At 38.4% G+C, this 24,852-nt stretch overlaps 1 protein-coding gene across 1 annotated transcript; it reads left to right on the forward strand.

Annotated features, from left to right (window-relative positions):
* The first annotated feature begins 458 nt into the window (after positions 1–458).
* On the forward strand, positions 459–21,664 carry LOC113050113 (E3 ubiquitin-protein ligase RNF216-like). The gene is made up of 17 exons (XM_026212802.1): positions 459–573; positions 1,376–1,516; positions 1,622–1,758; positions 5,091–5,663; positions 5,760–5,836; positions 5,922–6,024; positions 6,151–6,312; positions 7,097–7,211; positions 7,306–7,442; positions 7,575–7,625; positions 7,866–8,003; positions 8,641–8,789; positions 9,004–9,082; positions 18,027–18,124; positions 19,087–19,309; positions 20,952–21,027; positions 21,111–21,664. Exons 2-17 carry the CDS (start codon positions 1,450–1,452, stop codon positions 21,398–21,400), a joined length of 2,475 nt encoding a protein of 824 aa, XP_026068587.1. The 5' UTR covers positions 459–573; positions 1,376–1,449; the 3' UTR covers positions 21,401–21,664.
* The last annotated feature ends 3,188 nt before the right edge of the window (positions 21,665–24,852 follow it).

The raw sequence follows: 24,852 nt of genomic DNA on the forward strand, positions 1-24,852 counted from the left end.
ATTATTATATAATACACCTTTATTTATTTTTTTGCACCAACCATGTCTTGTGGATTAGGATACAAGCTTAACATTTACATATGGCTTCTGTACAGCAATGTTGAATCTGGAAACACAGAAAAGTGGTACATCCTTGTAATTAAATGATTAGACAGTCACATCAGATGTAATTTGTCAATTGCATTTTGAAATGGTAATACTTTGATGTTGGGTTTGGATGACTTTCAATAAAAACATTTTTTTTTTATTAAAAACAAAAACGGTGTATTATATCCAAACAACTGGGGGGGGGGGGGTCTGGACTGTTGAAAAACATGCACTTTGATAGTCAATGATGAATCTAGAGATTACATCGAGATTTCATCAAAGTGATTGTAAAACTGTAATAAGGAAAACAGAGACACCTAGAGGGCATCCAGACCTAGACAACAGAGAAGAACTACAACCCCCATGATACTTCGCGGTTCCGCCTACAGCAAAACGCTGTGACGTCACACGCTGGCTTGTTTTGGCCGTTTGTTTCGATATCCGGCGATCATACGCTTTCGATGTGCTGGAGATTGTGACTGAGAGGTACGTGCAAATTTATTAAGCAGTCTTCGTGTGTTGTAGCCTTATTAGAGTTCGTCTGTCCTCACTATTAAGCTGGGATGAAATACCTGGCTGATAATGAAAATCTGCCTTGTTTAACTGATGTCAGCTGGCGTGGGGGGGTTAACGCCAAACAGCTAGCTGAGCCTGGCTAGGGACTTTAGCGAGTACAGATTTGTTTGTTTCTTCTATCCTACTGTATATTTTACCTCTTTGGCAGTGTCCACATGTTTAAAAAGAGCAATGGAAACGAATGACCATAACATCAACAGGGTTTCTAAGCATTGCTATGCGAGATCAGCTAGTCTGTTCTGCCAGTCTACTGGAATTAACAGGCTGTTTCAAAACCTAGTGAGAAGACTAAGTTACTTACACAGCATGTCATAGGCGCGTTTGATTTAAATCATCATTGATAATGAATGATGTCTAAGCACACAGATATACTTATTGACAGCACTCATTTTAAATATAAATTCATAAAGATAATTAACTCTTCTGAATGTTTTACTTTCGATTTTTTGTGCTGTACATTAACTCTAGCTGAATAGTGGTCGTGAATATAATGTTGTTATGAATCTGTCTTACTTGGATGCTTTAAAAACGTCAGTCATGTTTGGAAACTGCATCATTTCGTGGGAAATGGGAAATGAAATCTTACCAGTGCACGCACAGATGCATCCAATCTAAGTGCATCATGAGGAAACTATGACTGTATTGATATCATAAGCATGACGAATTCACCATGTGGAGTCATTAATGTACAGCTATGCTTGTCTCATTTCAGGTTCGTGTGTGTGTGCATGGGTGTTTGTGTGAGAGCGAGAAGGTGGACGACTCAGGGAGTCTGTGTGTCTTATCATGGCTGACGGGTCCAGTGACGATGATGTCATCCACCTGGCTAGTTTCAACACCCATCGCAGTCGAGGTACTGTCACCAAGCCTTTATTTTGCTGTTACTTTCATCTTTTTTTATAAGTAATGGTGGTATTCTGGATGTCATACATAACACTTTGTTGTGTTATTTTGTTAGCTAAAAGAGTTAGGGCGAAGACGGCCTACATAACCATATCCTCATCGTCGGATTCTGATGACGAACCTGTCAGATTTGTACCAAATGTCCCTGTCGTGGTAAAGGATGATGAAGAGGAGGATGTGCACATCTTAGAGGTAACTGGAGATGCGTTCCGATTCACAGGGTCCCTGTGTAGTATTCACTTAGTCATGCATATCTGAGGAATTCATGAATTTGATAATATAGCCTTGTTGTAAGAGTCAACAGGGACCTGGCGATATGGTTTTATAACCGTGTATAGTTAATAGTGTAATGATATTGCATGATAGTCATTCAAAAATGTGAATACATTGAAAAACCTGTGTAAAGATTGCATCTGCATTTGACTTTGGTACTTTGCACAGTTGTTATTCCTGTTTGGTTTGAATTTTGTTTAAATTTGATTTGAATTTTGTCAGACATCACATCTTTAAAGAAGCAGCTGAAGACACACTTAGACAAACCACCACACTTACAGTAAAATTCTCTGCATTTCACCTTTCATTTCACCTTTCATTGTGTATATTGCAAATATCCTAACAACAACTCTTTTTGTTTTGTTTTTGTTTTCTGTCTCAAGTTTGCTTGCCTGTAACCCAAGAAGTATTAAAGATATCTTAATATCCTTTTAGATTCTTGTTCTCTTAACAAACTTTACTTTTGGTGTCTTCATTTTAAAAGCCCTTCATGGTTAAATGGCAAAAAAATCGAGATCTCAATGCAGTTCCATGTGTAAATAGTTTACATTTTCAGTCAAAAACCAAATGTGGGTCTCTTTGCATACTGCTGATACTTTTTTTCCAAACATTTTGTCGAAAAATGTTTAATCTACCCATTTTCAATGGCCAATAGCCAAATGTAGGTCACTTTTTAAACCGCTTATAGTTGTTTAAATTGTGTTTAAAAAGGAATGTCTGAAGAACAAATAATACTGAAAATATAGATGTATCTTGTTTCCCTTTTATCAAAACAACTGAATACAACACACTTCTCTGAGTGCCAAAAAAAATTCCTAAGTTTACAAGTCTATAATTCAAGAAGTGTGAAACATATCTTAAATTTCAAAAGGAAAGTTTATAAAGAATAAGAATCTAGAAGGATATTAAAATATCTTGAATACTTCTAGATTTCCCGGCATGCAAACTTTGGAAAAATGTTAACACTTTACAATAACGTTCCATTAATTCATGTTAGTTAATGTATTAACTAACATGAACAAACAATGAACAAAACATTTATTACAGTATTTATTATTTATTTGATAATGTTTGTAATGAAAATATAGTTTTTCATTGATAGTTTGTTAGTTCACAGTGCATTAGCTAATGTTAACAAGAAAAACTTTTGATTTTAATAATGCATTAGTAAATGTTGAAATGAACATTAACTAAGATGTTAACGTAAGATGTTCATTTTTAGTTCATGTTAACTGAAATAAATAACTAATGTTAACTAAAGAACCTTGTAGTAAAGATACGACAGGTACGATCTATGCAACTGTGTTGATAGAAAATCACAAGATACATTTCTACTTATTATGTGTTCTTCAGATACTCCTCTTTAAATAAAAACAAAAAGAAAAAAGCTGTGTGAAAAATATCCCAGTTTTGTTTTTTGACCACTGAAAATGCGTCCAATCGACTTGTTTACTTATGGTGCTGCATTAAGATCTGGGAGGTTTGTTTGTTTGTTTGTTTGTTTTATTTTTACTTTTTACAAAAGTACTTTTTAGTGTGTTCAACGTGGACATGCAAGCAGTTGATGTGGTAACAACTAATATGATTCCTGCTTGGCAGTGAAAATGTCCTGCATCTGAGGATATCATTAAATAATAATGAGAAAAAAACAAAAAGTGCATATTATATTTTTCTACATTTTATTTTAGATCACGCATATTCCCTCCAGCGTTTATTTGATCATGAAAAGCGCAAGTCATCACAGTTGTAAACACGATGGCTTTCTTTTTTCGTGAGGGGGTTTGGCGGCATGATATCTTGGTTTCCAGGCGGAACGTTAAAGAATGAGACACATCTCACGGAAATCCTGTAGAACCAATCTGATGATGATTCAGACACTCCTGAAGTGTTTTCACTTTTGTGTCCCATATCGTCATCAGATGTTTAGTAGGAATGCACCGATCATGATTTTTCATGGCAATTCCGATACCGATTTTTTTACAAGCAAACTGGCAGATTCCGATACTGATTTCAGATATATTTTTTATTTTTTTCTTTAAGCAACAAACAAGAAAGAAGGAAAGTATGCATAAACAAGATGTTAATTTGATATTTAATAGGCCAAACTGGCTTTTGGCTATTGAAAACAATAACCGTAAGCAATCGACAAGCACTCCTTATTACAAGAAGAATAAACTGCTCCGAAACTGGGGGTGTGACTGGCATGTCTGTGGAATGGGGTTTGGCTGAGGAGAAATTTTCAGTCAAAAGCATCTTTTTTTCTCAACAAACGTGACAACTACAAAGAAAAAGTTGAGAGAAATTATCTTTCTGCTCAGTGCTTAACCCTAAAAAGGGCAAACCCATAAAGAGACATCAGAAAATTAATTTAATGCTATTTTCAATAGCATTTAGTGGGACTCAAATAATACAATTTCATGAGTTTTTTTTTTTTTTCAAAACTTGACTCGTATATTTGATTAACGTAGTATACTAATTGTTTTTATTTTATATAAAATAAATATTTTATTTTATTAAAAAACAAAAATGTCTATAAAAGCAAATAAAAATTGCTATGAAATCAAATGAAAATATCTAACCAATCCAAATTTGAAGTTGATATCACAAAAATTGTGGTTCCTGTGAGATTTAGTTTGGGTGCTATTCCAAAAACAACCATTGGGTTACACCCAACCCCTACTGAATTTTTCTAATGCAGTCTTCTGTCACAAATGGATCATTTTTTATCACAATATGACCTCTGTTACAAAACAGTCTCCCAATATGGAATCTTGACTGTCAGACCTCTCCAACGATATGTTTTTTCAAGATTTCAAAAAGATTAGATTTTCTAAAACACAAGCCACAAAGTCACACAGTATATGTATGTTTTATATATTTATTTATACCCCCTAAAAGGGCAAGGTGAGATACAAACTTTTAGAGACTGAATGCAAAAAATAAGCATTTAATTTATAAAATTTCAGTGTATACTTAATAAGCTGCACATCAGCTTTTTTAAGCGGGTAAATCCCCTCCAACATCTGTAAATATGTGAACTAGACCAACTTTTATCAGAGGGTGAGTAGATTTCTCACTACAGGTGGCCATGCAGGTATAAATGCTGCCCGTGAGCTAAACAAACTATGGAGAAACAAAAGTTACCTCATCTAAATATTCACAACAAACACCCTTTCAAGATGAAACCATGAAATGACACCTACACTTTCACTGCTTCTCCACACAGCTTCTCAAATGTTTGTATCCCACAGCCCTCAACTCATCGTGAGCTGATCCGACCTGCTGCCAAGTGGGGTGCGAGCACCTTTCCAAGTCAGGCATCTGGATCCAACAGCCATCCTACCAGCACACACGCTCATCATCCTTCTGTAGTCACCGCACATCCTGCATTAGGAAACCAAGCCATAGGTGTCTTAACCACGGACCAGAATGCTGTACCCTCGACGTCTAGAGAAAATGCCTTGCACAGACCTCCAATGCCTGTTAAGGACTCACTGCTCCTTCCTAATGACCCTTCAGCTAGTGCACACTCAGCGAATCAGGGCAATTCTGTTTTTTCAGGCCTACCCACCACTGAATCAGGTCGATTAGACTTGGGCAACAAAATTGAAGTGGTTGTCTGGCCGAGAACTGAAAGGACCACAATAAGGCCTCGGACACCACTGGAGACTGTGCTAGTAGAGGTCAGGCGAGATGAGCAGCCAGCGGCCCCGCTCTCTCCTGCACCGGCTGACAATGAGAGGCCTGGACCGTCAGCACCCAGAGAACCCGTAATACAGCAAAACCCTGGCCGAACATCCCTTGATATGATGGTGAAGGGGGTGGTGAGTTTTCTGATCAGCACCTCATTTTACAGTACCCCACTGTTCATATTGCACTTTTAAGGTGGGCTATATTTTGATTTGTTTTGTCATTTTCAGATGGACCTTTTCCCTGATGTGCAAGACGCATATGTAGCAGAACTGATAGAGAGAGGTGACCTGAAAGATTTAAATGTGTAAGCACAAATCTTTTTCTGCTCATTTCTTGCTCTTATGTATTTTGTTAGTGTCTTGAGACATTGTTTGGGTTCTTTATCACAGAATATGCAATGTATTGTTGGAAAACCCTGATTATCCGAAGAAAGCAAACTCGGTTGTGACACAAAGCAGTGTTCTCCTCGAGACAAATGATTCTGAGACGCAGGTTTGCACAATGTTTTCATCAAATCCATAGTTTTTTTATATATCTATATTTGGTTACTAAGAATGTATTTAATGTAAAAACTGAACTAATATGGTTTAATTTACTTACTTTTTCTGTGTCATGCAGGAAAGTGAAAATTATTTTGATTATGTCAAACTAAAGACTGTTGGCCCAGAGGTTGTTATTCAAGCTGCAGACATGCTGATGGGTGACTTCAGAATGTTGAGCTGTCAGGATATCAAGTGGGCCCTGAATTGCCTCAAAGGACACTATGCAATCACACGAAAGGTGAAAAATATTCAATATATTCAAAATATTCATTTAAGTATGTATTTTATGGAAAATTGTAAATATTGGTTGTCACAATTGTTAAACAAATTTTAGCTGGTGTTTAACTGTAACTACGATTATGGAAATGAATTTAGATAAGATTAATTTAAGGGTCTTGATGATCGTTGAATAATTGTCATACTTTTTTTGTGTGCTAGCTTTAAATGTTACAAATGACTGTGATGAACTAAATCCTTTGGCTGTAACCTGTTATAAGATTAATGCACTAATACCTTTAAATATGCAAGCAATTTATTACATGCCAAATTTCCAAATTATTGCCAAATTTCGAGAGCGACACCCGCGGAATCAACAGAGAAATTTCCCAATGTGAATTTTCCGTCGGGTTTAAGTTTGGTGAATTGGACACACAAATGCACAGTGCTGACCAATAGCAAGCCTTTGGGTGTTACATTGACCTCTGTGTGGGTGGAGATTCTTAACTTTCCAACCGCGCAAAACAGAGGGATGAACTGCTCACTCTTTCTCAGTGAGATTTGTGTTTAAATACATAATAAAAAGGCTGTTTAAAAAAAAAGTTGTTTAAGGGTTGGTTGGTTTGCTAGTTGGTAGAATAGCTTCAGATATATCATTATCATCCGTAGCATCATTAGTTCATATTTTCTTTCACCTGAGAAATTTCACAGAGCAGCTGGAAATGTCACTCTCCAGAAAATGGCATCCCATATTGTTTGACCACTAGTCATTTGTGTGGCATTAATCTTTCTGGTAACTCACGAAGGCCTTATTCGAAGCCCTCAAGAAGTGGCAAGAGAACTCCACTGACCCCTCAGGGAAGAAGAAGAGAAGGAGAGAGCCAAATGAGCGCGCCTTCATAGACTTCAAGTTTGAGCAGGGTGACTACATATTTCTTTGCTTTCTGCATGCCTTTAGAGCGCAAAATGAAACCAGGTACACAGTGCAATGCTCACTGCATCTCGTTCATCTCAGGTTCTTTTAAACTGGAGAGAAAGATGTACTTTTTGGAGAAGAATCGCAGATGGAGCCGCGGAAACGAGACTACACTGGAGCCGTCGCTCATGAAAGAGCTGCAGTTTTATGAGCAGAAAGCCAAGGAAATGGCTGAGGTACTTGGCACGGCTCACTTCTTCAATTTATTTCTGATGGTTCTGCCTGCAATAACCCAAAGAAATAGGGTTGTGGTGAACTGAGCTGTTAATTGTTGAAATAATTACGAGGTTTTTTTTCTCCGCTTTCAGCATGAAGATTTCCTGTTGGCTTTGCAAGTGAATGAAGAGCAGTATCAAAAGGTTGGATTTGAAAAGCCAGTTTATGTTCTTTTTATGACAAGTTAATATAAAAAAAGAAACTTAATTTAAAGTGTGAGAGTTACTTTGTCCCTTTCCAGAGCTGTAAATTATTGTATTAAATAGACAGCTAGAGCTGTTAAAGCAGATTAGAGGGACCTCGCTCAGCCCTGTAATGTGTCGTAGATTATAATACTAAACCTTATGTTGAGAGCATGTGACGCTTTTGACCTGTGCTCTCAGGACGGCCAGTTGATTGAGTGTGGCTGCTGCTGTGGCGAGTTCGCCTTCGAGGAGATGACCCAGTGTACAGATGGCCATCTGTTCTGCAAGGAGTGTCTGGTCAAATACGCCCAGGAGGCAGTTTTTGGCTCAGGACGGGTAAGTCATCTGTTTAGACTGTTCGGTCTCTAAGGTTACCTTTATGTCTTTTAAATTGTATTACTGGAAACTGTATGTGCGGTCACGACTATTATTATGTCATTATGTTTTCAGGCATTATGCACAGTGTTCATGTTCTGTTCTCATATTTGTAAAATTCCCCTGTAATCTTCCCAGTGCTTTTTTAGGTGCTTCCCAGTTTATCTCCCATCTTAGTTTCATTTTCATTCTAGTAAACATAAACAAAAGGTATACTATTTAAATTCACATTGATTACTGATGCTCTGGCATCGTTTGTTTGTCACGGTCCTTCAAAAACCATTCTGATGTGCTGATTTGCTGCTCAAGAAACATTTCTCATTATTGTTTAAAACAATAGAGCTGCTTAATATTTTTGTGGAAACCGTGATATATTTTTTCAGGATTCCTTAATGAATAGAAAAGAACTATTTATTTAAAATAGAATCACTTTCGATCAACTAAATGAGTCTTAAAAATAAAATAAAAAACGCATCTTACTGTCCTCAAACCTTTCCATGGTAGTGTAGATACTCAACTCAAGCGCTCACTGATTTTTACATTTACAGTGTATTTTGTTCTCAGATTAAGTAAAAATGGTTTATGTGTTTGTGTACAGTCGGAGTTGAGTTGTATGGATGGGAGCTGCACCTGTTCCTTCCCTACGAGTGAGCTGGAGAAGGTTTTACCTGAAAACATTCTGTACAAATATTACGAGCGACAGGCAGAGGAGGCCGTAGCCGCCACCTGTGCTGATGAACTGGTCAGGTGAGTTAAACGTGTTGATAGACCGCTATATGCAAAGGTAGAACACAAAAGGAGATGTTTCGTAGAATGTCCAGACTGCTAATTTCCATACAATGAAAGTGAACAGTAACTAGAGCTAACAAGCTCCAAAAAGGACAAAAAAAGTAATCCACATAAGTTATCCTTATAGTGTTTTGAGATTTATCATCACTGTTTTCCTCGCTTTCCTTTCAAGGTGTCCATTTTGTAACTTCCCAGCACTGTTGGATAAAGACATTTCTCTGTTCAGTTGCCCAAACCCACGCTGCAGAAAGGTTAGTTCGTGTCCCTGGATACACCAGTGTTTGTTTGTGTGTGTGTGTGTGTGTGTGTAATTCAGTCATTGTAGTCATCTCTTTATGAAAGTACTGTCATGATCTGGATCGGTTCTCTCTTCCTCTGTCCACTTCTATTTCTGAGCCCCACAGTGGTCACTTGGTGGCGCCATAGGCCTGTGGAAAAGGTCAGCAGTGTCTGTGGTTTGCAGTCTGAGGCCCCATAATGAACCATGCTAGTGTATGTGAAACTAATGGTATTTTATCATTGGCAAGGTTTACTCAGCTGGAATTAGTCAGGTCAGGTCAAGAACAGAGACAGCCATTCATCATGTCTGCTATAAATATTCAGCACTCCGAACCCTAAACAGAGATTAACCAGGGTCAGGGAAGTTTAGCAGAACTAAATGAATCAGCATTCCGGTATACCACTGTCTCATGATGTTTTGGCAATGAAAACAGGGAAAATGTGGCTTATACCTTGGGATATGAATCACAAATCACAACCTGTTGTGCCTCTGAGAAGCAAGGTTTCAGAAAACTAAATCAATTGTATTAGCTGCTAAAAGGAGATACTACATTACATTTTTCAGTAGTGTGATGATAGTAGTTTAGCTGTTTTTAAAATTCAATTATCTCCATTTTGGCCTTCCGTCCAAACTCGGACAGCATTTTAATCAAGGAAAACTGAGCTTTTTGTAAACACTCTCCAGTGTGGATAAATTTGAAAAAGATGACACAAGTTAAGTCATGTGACACATATTATACCAATCCTTGTTAATACCAGGCGGCAAGGAAGTCGACCGGAAGTTGAAGTCGGCCACGTGCCGCCATCTTGTAGCAGAACTTCACTTGCGTTAGCATTCCCATTGACTCCCATTCATTTTGGCGTCACTTTGACAGCGAATAACTTTACATCTGAGGCGTTTAAAGACTCTGTTTGTCCATTATTTATTTCTAAAGATACACGACAATGTATAAAGGGCTCCATTACCTTCTATGTTACATTATGGCCCCGTATAAACAGTTTTTGTAAAAAATAGGCTAACGATTGTGTCATAACCACTCGACTCTCTGTCGCATTACCGTACAGACAGGAGGAGAAGCTCGCAGGCTATTAACTTAATATGGCGTACTGGCGTTACATTTTAAAATACTATACAAAATAATTAATCAGAATACTTACTCCTGCTCACTCACGACAAAGAACTCCCCGCTCAAGCTCGCCGTCTCTGCAAGATTAACGATGGCAGTTTGCACGCACAGCTACTAGAAGATTTACATCTGGCAGACAGGTTGCTGACGTCGTCAAGCTTCGTTTGAGTCTGCGCATCAGAAACGGAAGTGCTAAAAAATGCTAAAAATGGGCTTCACTTTTCTCAATTGAGTTCCAATGGGGTCGCTGTGTCCATTACTTTTACTGTCTATGGTTAATATTGGTATTGTGCACTTCCACACGATTGCGGTTGCACTTTATTTTACAGTACGTGTACTTCCATGTACTTACAGTGTATTTACAGTGTATTTATCTAAGAAAGTTCTGGTAATACAAGGTAACTACATGGGTTAGGGTTAGGTTTAGGGGTAGGTTCAGGGTTAGTACTTAGTTATTACATAGTTATTGTAATTACTATAATAAGTACATAGTATGTACATGGGGAACAGGACTGTAAAATAAAGTGCTACCACGATTGCTATAGATGTGTTACTTTGTACTTATATGTCACGTCACTTTTATATTTAAGTGACGTGACATATAGCCAAGTATGATAACCCATATTCAGAATTTGTGCTCTGCATTTATCCCATCCAAAGTGCACACGGTTCCAACAAAAATATTTATCAGTTTTCAACACTGATGATAATAATAATAAAAAAAATTTGAGCAACAAATCAACATATTAGTAAGATTTCTGAATGATCATGGAACACCGAAGACTAAAAATCTAGCTTTACATCACAGTGATAAACAAACACTTAATTTAATTATAAATAATAATGGGATAGATTTATATCTGAGACAGAGGATGTTCCCTTAGGCAGGTTTAATGTGGTCACCTGCTTTTTGTTAGTAGCTAGTAGGATTTTCAAGAGTAGTTTGCTTGACAAGTTTCACACTAGTTTCTCCAACACTGGATTCAAGTACGTTTGATGTTTTGTCTTGAGTCTTATCAGTGTTGGGCTGTGGGGAATGTATCAGGCAGTGCCCGGACACAGAGAGCTGTCGGTCTGTCTCTGTGTTCGTGGATTTTCAGACTCTGAACTCACAGCTAGTTTCCTGAGAGGAATGTTAGAGCTGCCTGCAGTTTGTCAGGGCTATCTTTCCATTCATCTGTCAATCTCCGTTCCCCTGTCTATCTCTGTTTGTCCCTCCATCACTTTTAAAGGAAAAAACACACGTGGGAGGGCTGTGAGCTATCATGAGTGCCCTTCAAACATCATGAAAGCTGAGGGTGTGTGTACACATACTTTGTAATTAAATGTAAAGTATGTTTTGAGTTCCTGTCATTTTGAGGAAGAACATTTCCCACATCACTTTGAGGCTGTCAAGAGAAAAGGTTTCTTGTTGACCTTTATTATATTAAATGTGTATATAGTTTTTGTGATTCCACAATACTCTGTATTTCTTAGAAAAAAATTGCTGGTGTGTGTGTTTAGCATTTCAATTAAGCTGCTCTCCCACTCCCTGGTTTAGAACCACTTCTGTAGCATGAGATCAGACTTTGTATTTGTGTTTGTATGTTTTTGTTTGCGTATGTAAATGCCATGTAAGTGAAGCAGTGGTACCCGGACCATTGAATTATTGAAAATTAGTGCATACCAGAGATGTAATGGTACATTAATTTATGAATTTTTAATCATTCAGTAGTCCATCAGCAATTATTCTGAAAATAACTTTGTTGATAATAGTCTGGTCTTATTGATGTGAACGGGAAGATGATGGTTGGCATTTCCCTTTAAAAGGCTTTAATATCCTGCCATTAAGTAAAACAGTACTTTTGTGTTTACGGTGCACTTGTCCACTGGATGGCGCTCTTGTTCTGTGATGCCAGTGCAGTTTTATTCTGTCACACATCTGCTGGTGATTACACTGCTAAACCCCGCCTCACGCTTCTGCAGCAGCTCCCAGCAGGGCGGATGGGGGGCAGGGAACTGTTTAAAACGGCCACATCTTTGGCCTTCCTCTTGGCACAGCCAAAAGCTTAAGTGTGCCCTCAGACAGGACCTCCATTTTCTCCTCCTACCCGTCTTCCTCCTGGTGGAGTCACAGGACTGGACGAGGGGAAATTGAGAACGGTTGTGTGGTATGATTTCATAATGTGACCCACTTTCATTTCCTCTTTCTGACTCTGAACATGGCATTCCTATCAAAATGGAGAACTGGGCTCCCGTGCACAGCAGTGCTCGACTTGGCTGGCAGTATGAGGACTTTTCCAAAGCCTCGCTTCTAGGGAAAAAATTTCTTGGGTAGATAATCTGTATCAAATCACAGCCACCTGATTAACGGTCTGTTATAATAAAAGCGGAGGCTCAGTGGTTAAACATCTGAAAAGATGTGTGTTTCAAAGGGTTGGCCTATGAACCATAACCTCTGTATGTCATCAAAAAAACATTAATTAACAAGAAGTACTGCACTTAATAAGTGCTTAATGTCTTTGACCTCTAGGTAAAATAGTACATGCTAAGTGTACAAAGTTAAGTGTACAAAGTTTCAACAATTTGTGATCTAAAATAATAGCTGTTTTTACGCAATATTTTCTCCAGAACTCCATATGACGGAACGTTACAGTTCTGTAGAAATAGAAACTTCCGTTTTCCGCTTAAGTATAAGTGCTTGTTGTTCTTAGTAGACCGTTTCACATCACTTACATTATTGATGGTCTGTCATTGTTAAGGTGCACTCCCATTAGTGAAATTTGGCAAAAATGTATGGGTAAATTTGTTGGTAGTGAACCATGTAGGAAGCACAGCTGACACAGAAATCCCTTTCAAACCAAGCAGCTTTTTGTTGGTTCACTCTCTGTCACTGGGGCAGTAGCTTTCCAAACGGTACATTTTTGTACTTTATTTACCCCTACAAGTTATGTGTAGCCCACATTTTAATACCTTAATGGCACATATAAGTACTTTTTGAAAAAGCAACAAATTTGTGTGATCAACCCTGCTCAAAATTCTCCCATTGCTTTCTTATTAAGATGATTGGACTACTTAAAGCATGTTTATATTACAGTTCCATATACGGTAACCATTTTCTGACCCCAAATTAATGCCATCTCTATTGTAAATATTGAGGGTGACATTTTTCCATTTCTGATCATTGTGTATGGAAATATTTGCAGCTGTCTTGCCCACATTTGTTTGTGGTAAATGCAGTCGGCTGAGGAAAACTCTGAAATCCCATTGCCGAGTGAATTACTTCAGTCTGTTTTCCTCTTCTGTCTCTTGTGTCTGATGTCCCATTCGTCTGTAGTGGTGTGTGCCCTCAGGTTGCTGTCTTTAGTGGTGAGGAGATGTCCTCTCCTCTGCCCTTCCCTTCACTCTTTTCCCTCGGTGGAGATGAAAGTTGTATAACTGACACACTTTCCCCTCTCCGCTGCCTCTGTGGCTCCACCCCTTGTTGTGGATCGAGGACCTTTATTGGCTAGAGCCAGATCATTCAAATTTGAAATGTAGTACAGTTCATATTTGACCCAGATTTTTCCTTCTTTTTTTTTTTTTTCTTAGGTTTGCACATTTCAAAAATGCTGTTTTTCCTCAGTGATTGGATGTTAGCAGATCTGCCAACATTCCCTTATTTCTGGTTTGCACGGTTTATTTTCCATGTATCCATGATGTTTCTCATATTGGTTTTGATAGACAGCAGCAGCTGCATCATGCGAGTCCAAGATTTCTCGAAAGCGGCCTATTTAAGTATTCATACTGTAACTTTCATATAATCCGACATGCTCTTCTGTTCAAAAGTTTGGGCTTGGTGAGATTTGTTGGTAAGTTTCTTATGCTCATCAAGGCTGGGTATATTTGATAAAAATATAGTAAAACATTAGTGTGTAATTTTTTTTTTTTTTTTAAGATAATTTAAAATATATCTTCCATTTTAATATATTTTCTAATGATGATAACACCTAATTTTCAGCATCATTACTCCAGTCTTTAGTGTCACATGCTTTGGATTGCATTCCATCGACCGGATCTGGTTCAGACATGCTGCATTCTCGACCATTATTGAGTTTATAGGAAGCAGTGTTTGTTTGGCCCTGCGTCACAGCACTTATCATGAGCCAAAGCCTAAAATCTTGAGCGTTTCATCAAAAACACGTTTGTGTTCTAGTTTTATGATATGTAGCTGTTGCTGAGGGAGGTCTGTGGGTGTGTGAGGCTCATTCAGGCCTGTGTTTCTCCTCAACAAGCAGCCCCCCAATCAGATGCTCAGCAAATCTCCTCTTCTGCCTTATAAGGCCTGCTGCTGTGCACGCCTGGTCAGGAGAGAAGCAGTGAACAGATGTTGCAACACTTCACATTTTGTACTAGTGTATGCTGCTTTATTTTAGAGAACTAGCCACATATGCAGCGGAATGTGTCATGGCAGCTGCATGATTATGACAGAAATCATTATATTATTTGTTTCCTTTATTACCATTGAGATTATTAGAATTTACAGAAGTGTTAGGTTACCAACCATCTTTAAAATATCTTTTTTTTGTCTTGCAGATTAAGAGATTTCTTCAAGAATGTGCTCATAGAATCAATGAAACTGTCTATAGACTGGAGGATAAATAAATATCTTATTTTCACTATGTTTTTGGATTATAATGGGAGCTTTTTAGTTTTGTTGGGTCGCTCTCACATTAGAACAGGCCTATTGTCTGTTTTAGAAGTCTCTGATTTCTTCATACATTCATATGCAGAACTGGCATATTTACGATTGGATACAATACTCAGCCACTGCAAAAAGTAAGAAACTATGAATGCTGGTGGCTTTTCCGTCTGATATGAAAGCTGACTCCAGGAGACAAATGGACTGAATTTACACAAAAATATGTTCAGTCAAGATAAAACTAGCGTGACTACCTAGAGCTGTGGTTTCAGGTTATAAGGTTTCAGCTTAAATGAGAGGTATGCACACAGCGATTAACAGGAAATAGGGGGTTGTTCGTTTTGGTGAATCAGATTTATGTTAGAAGAATATGTAGCATGACCACAGCTGTCACCTTGGGCTTGTTTTGTTGAGATAAAGACTTGCCGTTAAAGCCGTTTTCCTCTTGTCACATAAGCTGTTTTTCCAGTTTGTTGTGGTACTTTGATCGCTATGCTAGATGTCAACCCTTTTCTATCTTTGTTACACAAAACAGACCCTTAGGCTTGTGCGGACGAACGTTACATGCATCCTGTGTGGTTTGAAGGTTCCTGTAGCTCAACAGTATTTTAGTAATTAAATGAAGTTTGCAAAGTCACATTTCTTCTACAAATGAAGATGTATCATGTAGATAGATCATGTACATGGATGTATTCCAATTGATGGCACTCCAGCCTGTCTGATGACTTTCTCTGGAAGAAAACTTTTTATTTTTCTTCAGTCCCGTAGTACTTTTTGCTAAAAGGGTCAGATGACAGCTTAGAAATCATGAAAGAGCAAATAGGTTCCATAAATCATACTTTTGCTTTGAATGAGTGTTAAGATAAGAACAGATAAGAACTGCTGCATAACAGGGGCGACCTGAGTGACGCCGCCCCGTTTCCAGAGTGTGCACCCTGCTGATCAGGAAGTGTCAGCCTGGCCTTGCAAGGTATTCTTTGTACCAGGAAACACTTTAAATGTTTAAAGTGAAGTCAGTGTGATGTCACCGCTGTATTTTTAGTCATGTATATAAACAGAGGCACACTCCTGACTGTGAGAATCACCTTACTTGAGAGCCACAGTCACTTCCTGTTAACTCGTGCCAAACATGCCATTTAGTGACAAACTCTAGAATCATTGTCAAGAAAAGATAATTTAGCCTCTTAAATTTTTGTTTTAAAGTTTCAGAATCACTTTAAAACTTTTTTTTGTTTTTTTTGTTTTGAGATGCTTATGTCCTCACATGTCCTCATTTTTTTATGTAGGCACTATAATATAAATAATTATATCTTTACTTTATATACTAAATGATTTATTGTATGTTTCCATTAATCTTAAAATCATGAGCATAATTTTTATTACAGCCACCATTTAAATGTTTACATTTCAGTAACCAATTGGAGTAGAAAAGAATTATAGCATCAAAAAGTTGATATAAAAACCTGCCATATGTGCAATTTAAATGTTTATATGAAACTCTGAATTTATTTCAGTGTTGATTATTAAATAAATGTAACTTGATTTATTATTAAATGCATTTTTATTTTTGTTTTCGCAAAAACAAGTCTGTCCATGTTGTATTTCATTTGTGAGAATGATATCTGGAAGTGTCTTGTCAGTTCAGTGGTGTTGGCCTCCCATGCTATGCTGTTGTGCTTCACTAGGGGGCAGTACATTACTACACGACTCTAGGTCACACCTCCTCGTGTCTCCATGGCATGCTTTACCCCTCTTGGCTATTGTCTGGCCTGATCTTTGCATCATTCACCATTTCTTCTATAGTTTTCCGGTACAGCTTTTTCACAAAGATACTGATGACTGGTGATTTATGTTTTCTACAACATGCGGCCTGAGGCTGGATTTCATAAATATATTTCTGAGGAAGCCACTAGTGTTGTTCGTCATGTTGCTACGTTTCCTATTTAAGATGAGTCATACTCATTATCCTAGAAAGTTGCACATTAGTTGTCATTTATCATCTGTCACTGTCATTAATATTCAGCTTTATCTTAAATTATTTATGCTAATGGTATTTACCAATGGGGGCTGTTACCAAGCATCAGTGGCTAGAGAGCTCTCAGTGGATAGCTGGATCTCTCTTACTCTGGGTTCCAGACTGAGGAGTCTATAGCAGCTGCATTAGAGACTAATATTTTTCATGAATTTGACAATATTACTTGGCTACAGTCTTTAACAGACTGTCAGATGTGATGAAGAACTGTAGCAAATGTAGAAGTGTCCGGTACATCCTAATTTAATAGCCAGTTGTGTGGCTGTGAAATGCGCAGGCGTTTACATAGTCTTCACAGGCTGACCTCGGATGTCCTTTCCAGTCAGCTGAAAGGCAAAGCATTGTGGGCAGGCCTGGCTAAAACAGAACAGATGAAAAATGTTGTTCCTAAGCAGCCAGACTGATGACAAGTCTCATCCGGAGTGAAGGGCAGGGAGCAGTTCACCCTCAGTCTGTGATATTTTATAAAAGAAACCCGTTTAGATTACTTCATCATTATAATTTACAATTCTATAGCCTTTTGTTGTAGACAGTCATATTTTTGGCCATGCTCAACCTTTATTAGTTATTTGTTTGCAAAGGCAAGCTGTTGAACATGCTTCCCTTTAGGAAAGTGAATAAACCTCTAACCTGAAGCATTAGACTTACATGCATGTCACCCTGTTTATTCTAGGCTCTTGATTAATTACTCAAATCATGCTGTTTGTTAAGGAAGCAGACTTGCTATTTTCAGCTCTTGGACAGTAAAATAGCCAAACGAAATCACATAGCCTTGCATCATCCTATTGCTAGGTATTTAAAAGCATCTATATATTGTCATGTTGATGTATGTGCAGTTATATTGTGTATAATAGTACTGGTAGCTGATATAATTTATAGACACTTGTGCCCTATGTGGGGTAGGAAGCAATATGCACCTTTGAAACAATGCTGGGAACATCGGCTGCTTCTGTATGCACAGAGGTGACTGAACAACAGAAACGTAATCTTAGTTTTTCCCACTGGCTGAATGAAATGTGGTCCAGGTGTTTCTCTTTCCAGTGTGCATTGCAATTGTGATCAATAACACAGATGCTTATTCGTGTCCCCTTCCTCAGGAGAGTTGCAGGAAGTGCCATGTGGTGTGGAAGGAGCACGCGGGAAAGACCTGCGAGCAGGTGCTGGAGAGGGACGAGATCCGACTGCGCGTGGCCTTGTAAGTGCCCGACTGAAAACTCTTAGCATAGAGCAAGCTTGTTAATAATTCATCCGTGCACTATTGAGGGTACTCGGTAGTATGGCGAACCACCTGGGAGATCATTAGCATCCCTAATGCTGAGTCAGCGGTTTCCCCAGGCCTTTCTCATGGCAGGCTAAAACACTCGCTGTCTATGATGGATTCCCTTGAGTGTTATGTTTGCAAATACATGGCATCCAGAGCTGCCCCTGTGCACAGCAAGCACTCATGAGGAAGTGTACTGGAGCGTGGGTGTCTCTGTAAACTGACGCAGTGTGAAAGCAGCCTATCACTGCTGCTCAGTCTCTGGACTGGACAGGATGTGATCGCCTGGCTTCCTTCCTGTCATACTCATGAATCAAAGACTGTGCATCCTGTTTACCCCGAACCTTTTCTGTTGCTTACATTTATAGAGAAGGGAAAGGGACCCTGACTGAGATATGAATTAAATATGGTCTCACAAATACAAGATAATATACCTCAATACCAGTATGCTTTATATATGTTAAAAAGCCCCAAATAACTGAAGCTTAAATTAAAATATTGGCTTTTTTCCCTTGTAAAACTCAAGGAACGAATTTTTTAAGATTCTATGCCGTGAACTTAAAATATTTTTACTTACTAATTTTTATACTTTTGAAAATCCAGCATTTGGTTGATCCTGATAAGTTTTTTTTGTCTGTTTCATATTATAATGAAACATTTCTGTTTATTTTAGTAAGTATTACGTCAAATAAATATATTTCATTGTTATCCTTGCATTATTTGCTATTAAAACAAATCTATATTTAAATAGTGTGTAACGATTGACCCCCCTACTCTCCAAGATATCAGCATCTGTTGACCACTACTTAAAATTCAGTCTAGGTAGGCAGCTCACAGTTTTTTTCCTGGAAGTTTGCATGTAAACTGAACCCAACTGTGTTTTGTTTCATGGCCAGTGAGGAAAAGATGACCGCTGCCCGTGTCAGGAAGTGCCACAAGTGTGCCACAGGTCTAGTGAAGTCGGAGGGCTGCAACCGGATGTCGTGTCGCTGCGGCGCCTTCATGTGCTACCTCTGCCGGGATCCTATTAACGGCTACAACCACTTCTGCCAGCACGCTCGCTCGCCTGGTGCCCCCTGCCGACACTGCAAGAAGTGCTCGCTGTGGACGGACCCCACGGTAAATGACACCCTACACTCCAGATTTCCTTTCATGCTCAATGTTAGTGTGCGATCATCCTTGAAAAGCAGCAAACACCTTTAGTCTCTATACATCTGCTCGGTTTACAACAGGTTTAGTGTAAAACATGTTCAAGTCTTTTGTTCACTAACCTTGAGGGTGTTTGTAACATGAGGTGCTTGCTGCTGCTTCTTTCTGACCCTCAGTTTGTAATGTGTTTGAAGCTGTTACATGATTTGCTTTTTGATTTTTTTTATTTATTTACTTTTTAAATTTGATTTGTTTTATAACTAACAGACCAACATTAAAATTTTAAAAACATTTAATTTATTTTTTTAATTGCATATTTGTTTAGATAATAAATTGCAATTCATTAACACGTTGGAGAGGCGTGATGTGATGGATTGATAGATCCTAAGTGCGTTCTAAGAGTGATTCAGTCTTAGCATAAACACCAGGTGATATATGTGATAATGGTTTTGCGTTGGTTTTGTATACAGGACTCTTTGAGAGTATAACACATGAGAGGTACTTGAGTGCGTGTTGATGGATTAGGAGTGCTGAGAGGTCTCTACTGCAGTTAGCACAGTCAACCGTCATGCATTAGCCTCATATTATATAATAGACTGCTGAGAGCTACATCTTTAGCACTCCGTTTGCAATGTCTAAAGCACAAAGAGCTCATTCATTATTCACAACATGCTGATCATTTTTCCATTTATTAGATAGAAAAGTAGTAGATAGAAAAATAATAATAAATGTGGTTTATGGTAAAAAATTGGAATTGGAATTTGGCCTTGGAAACATCATTTATTTATATACTTTTAGGAATTAAAAGTGTATATATATATATATATATAAAATGGATTATATTATATAATTTATTATTTTATATATTATAATTTATTTATTATATTTTATATACAGGGAAGGGGCGAAACCATCAAAACAAAAGCATCATTGTTAAGTTGAATGCAGCCAAATAATGATTTTTTTTTTATCAGTCATCTTGTTTTCATATTACTTTGGAAGTCAAGCACATAATTGAAAATAACATTTTGCCTACACTATAAAAGAAGGATGACAAGGAAAACTTATATGTACCATGAACATGCTAAGTTTGAACATAGGTTAACATGAATGTGACGGGACATTCTGCTCGCTCTCTTCCTTTGTTGTTCTGTGGGAACAAAGCATTTTGGGTTTGGCACAACTTGAGGATGAGTAGATGATGATGGAATTGTCATTTTTGGGGAAACCATCCGTAAGCAGTGTGCATGATTGAGAAATCCTTTTCCGGTTAATCCAGAAGTTCCACAGATTATCCGGTTATGGCATTTGAATGGTGTTTCTGTGTGAAGAGCACAGTCAGGGGGCCGTCCTGCTGGCAGCCGGGGGGCTGCAATTACCCCTCCATTCAGAGCCGTGCCTAATCATCTGGCACCATACTCCAGGGTGACTGGTGAACTTGAGCTTTTTTGTGTTTGACTGATGAAGTGGACTCCTCCCAAGTTCATCTGATGTCCCATTTTGGTCCTGGCTGTGGCTTTGAATCCTCCCTGCTTTTTGAAAGACTTTTTGTTTGCTATCATTTTGTATTTCTTCTCCCCCTTTCACTTTCTGTGTCTTTTTCAATCCACAGCAAGATGATGAGCGAATCATTCAGGAGATTCAGAAAGAGGGTGAAGCTGAGCTGAATAAGAAGATCAATCAGTCAGGTCAGTGTTCTTCAGCTTGATAAATTTAGTGGGCCAACTAAACTCAAGTGGTTTCTAATGATATTTTGTAATGTTTCCCTCAGAAACCACAGGGAAGAGAGTGGGACCTCCCCCTGAGCCCATCCCAGCGAAGCGCCCTCGGGTAACACTGCAGGCCCCTAATGTAGCTCCTCAGGCCGTCCGTGCCCCACTGCTCATCCCCCAGGTCATGCTGCCCGGGCCACAGCGTGTTTTCCTTCAGCCCATTCCAGCCCCCTATGTGCCCCCGTTGGCCAACCTCCCCCCAGTAAATTACAACCCACATAACCTGAACTTTGACTTCAATATGCCTATGCACTATGGACCACCACATCGCTTCTTCAGACCTCTTTGAGGACACCATGGTACAAAGCGTCACATTTGAACTACAAAAAAATAAAAAAAATCCAGGCTTCTGTGTCTTAACTGTTAGCCCTTGCTGTTTTTTTTCTACGTATTTTGTAACAGGACCCAAACTGATTTTCTGGAGAGTTTTAAGGATGCCGGTTGGATTTGCATCTTTGTTGAAAGGCATTTTTTGAACAGCATACAGAGTGAATAATAGAAATGCCTGTTAGTTTTCAGTTCAATAAAACAAAGAACTTGATTGAAATGTAAAGGTTGTTTGTGGTATCAGTCAATGTGGGCTGCTTTCTAAAATTCTAAATATATGTTGGTTCGGCTGGGATTTCCAATGACGTTCCTCATGAGGTCATCAAAAGAATCAACTGCAGTCATTAAACAAGTTTAAAGTTTTTTTTCTTCCAGGGTTTTTCTTATTCAGCATCTTTCCTCATGTAAATGCCTAAATTATTAGTTGAGATGGATATTGATGCCATTTCAGATCTGTAAATTAAACTGTAGGACCAGTTTTGCTACTGATGTTTACACTACTGTTCAAAAGTTTGGAATCCGAAAGATATTAAGAATTTAATACCTTTATTCAGCAAGGATGCATTAAATTGATCTTAAGTCACAGAAAAGAAAGTGTTAAAAAAGCTTACTGTTTTAAATAAATGCTGGTCTTTCTTTGTCAAAAAAATAAAATCTAAATTTTTACAAAAATATTATACCGCACAACTGTTTTCATCAAAATTATAGTATGGTATGTTTCTTGAGCAGCAAATTAGCATATTAGAAGGATTTCTGAAAAATCATTGCAATATTCACAATTTTATATTGGGGTAAATTGTGAATATTCAGTTTGTTGTCCAGCGCTAGTGGTTAACTGGTTTGCATCACAAAGGAAAATGAAACATGAACTGTAAGCAGATGTAAATGTGATAGTGGACAATATTCAGATTTAAAGGGGTCATATGACATTGCTAAAAAAGAACAATATTTTGGTTATTCTGTGTAATGCAATGTTTATGTGGTTTAAGGTTAAAAAAAACATTACTTTCCACATATTTTACATTATTGTTTATCCTCTATGCCCTGCCTTTCTGTCGTGTTGTTTTTTTACAAAGCTCATCAGTCTGAAAAGCGAGGTGCTCTGATTGGCCAGCTGTCCAGTGCGTTGTGATTGGCCGAATACCTCAAACCTGTGACGCAAATGTTACGCCCCTAAACATACCGAGATCCCGTGTCCAATAAAACCCATTACAAACCGGGCATGTGTTGCATCCAGCGGGGACGTGATTACTGATTCATTATGACTTATACTGTCTTTTTATGTGTTGCGTTGCATTGCGTAAACATAAAACCATGTCTGCATTTTTGATCAGAGACATGACAAACAACTAGCACTGCTCAGAACTCACGTTTGAATCATCAATGGCATATTATTTAAATATGTAAACATACAGACTGTGCGTCAGCATTATTTGTCAGAACACTGGCATTGTAGGCTACGCTTCCAGGAAACAGTCCTCGTCCTCCATAAAATGCGCTGCACACATCTAAACATTTGGGTCGAACTGTTCTGTAACAGTGTTGTAAATACAACTTAACCTCTGATTTCTAGTCATGTCCTCTTTTGGAAGACCGAACAAAGTAGTTTTGCTTTCACAACGAAACACAGCGTCTTCAAGACATGGTGCCGGCGGCAACAACAACACTACAGTGAGAATAAAAGTTATGCCTTCTTTCTTTGTGTGAACATTTGGGCGGTGTTATGCAAATCTTCCCACATCGTGACAGACATGTGGGGGTGCGTTTGAACGAGGTGTTTATAGGAGGGTGTAGACGAGTCTAAACTTTTATAAAGACTATTTCTTTTGGTTTGAGACTTTAGTCTTTGCAACTTTAGGGATCTTATCTATTCTCGAAAAGCTTGTAACACTCCAGAGAGAAAGAAAACTTGAAATTGCATCATATGACCCCTTTAATTAGAAAATAGAAATTTCTTTGTTCTGGTACATACTCATTGTGAACTTGACAGTCTCTCTAATTGATGTTTTTGTTTTTAAATTCAGATCTGTTGAGTTTTTATAAACTTGTAATTACTATCTCCTGCTTTCCCTGTTCATATATGGAAAAAAAAGACTTGTGTCCGCATTTAATTCTTAGCAGCAAGACCAGATGAAATATTCCAAATATATTTTCTACAATGATTTGCTGGATTGATTTAAACATGATCCAATGTGTTAAGGTGCGATCACATCAGCTAAATTTCAGCAAAATGTCATGGGCAAAGATGATTAATTGGTCAAGTTGTGTTCGAAGTTAAACAAAGATTTCCAACCATACAGATTCCTAATGAGGTGAATGCACTTCGCCAGACCGAATTTTTTTTTTCGAAAGCTAAATGTGTTCACACCTTTATGCAAAGAGTGTTACAGTCTTACTGGTAGCTAAAAGCATCATTGTTTTTCAATAAATGAAAATGCGAAGGTGACTGTAAAACTTGTGAATGACAATGCCACTTTTGCAGTTCTTCTGGCACATAATCCATGTGGACCTGCTAATCTGACAAAATCATACAGGAACTGGCTCTTTTGATTTATAAAGTAGAGCTGCTCAAAAATGTAGGCTTTTCAGTGCCAAAGATCAATATCCTGTCAAACATGAAGCTGTTATTCAGCATGTAGACCCATAATGCCTGTGAAGTGGGTTGTTTATTGTGCTGTATTGCGTGACTCGTCCATTGGCTTGACTGCAGTGCAGCGGGACTCCAGTCCTCTTGCCCAGTGCTTTACAAAAGAGCCACAGCTCTTGTTTACTAATGGAGCCCACAGGATCCTCACCTCCTGCTCTCCTCCCTGCTGGCATCAGTCCCTCTGCCCCGGGCTTTATTCAGACCCCTGACGCCTCCTAAAGCATATAACTCATCCTCACTCATCCCCCCCCCCTTTTTTTTTGGTGAAATCAGGTGGTGTCAGTCAAACTAGAAGGAACGACCAGCAGCAAGTCAGTGCTGAAGTGTAACACAATCCTGAGAGGATCAGAATAATCTGTCCATCTTCTACCATCTGTTATCGGTGGTGTATTTGAGCACCAGTGTACCACACCTGACACGGTGCATGTAAATGAAGTGTCTCAGTTTGACATTGTAACCTCCTAATGGGCCAGCAGATGGACAGTCTTTAGGCCCGTAGGCCTTCAGGTGTGAAGGGTCAACCCTGGCAGCTTGTGCTGAAACTGAAACTGGATCTGTGCCCCTGAATCTTCTTCCTCGTGTTTCATCAAGTCTCTTACTCTTAAAATAAAAGTTATTTGCTGGCATTGACGGTTCCTTGAAGAACCTTTAACCTCCATGGAACCTTTCCATAGGACAAAAAATTCTTTATAGAGAAAAATTGTTATTATTAAAATGTTCTTCACATGAAGAAATATTTAAATAAGTGTTCACTAAAATGTTTTTGG

This window comes from Carassius auratus, chromosome 3 (genome assembly GCF_003368295.1).
Source record: "Carassius auratus strain Wakin chromosome 3, ASM336829v1, whole genome shotgun sequence".
In the NCBI taxonomy this organism is placed as follows: domain Eukaryota; kingdom Metazoa; phylum Chordata; class Actinopteri; order Cypriniformes; family Cyprinidae; genus Carassius; species Carassius auratus.

What these genes read in the sequence shown, in the direction of transcription:
- LOC113050113 (XM_026212802.1), top strand. Translation starts at nt 1,450, where the DNA reads ATGGCTGACGGGTCCAGTGACGATGATGTCATCCACCTGGCTAGTTTC. An exon ending in AGACTTCAAGTTTGAGCAGG is followed by an intron (nt 7,212 to 7,305) that starts GTGACTACATAT and finishes CGTTCATCTCAG; the next exon opens with GTTCTTTTAAACTGGAGAGA. An exon ending in ATGAAGAGCAGTATCAAAAG is followed by an intron (nt 7,626 to 7,865) that starts GTTGGATTTGAA and finishes CTGTGCTCTCAG; the next exon opens with GACGGCCAGTTGATTGAGTG.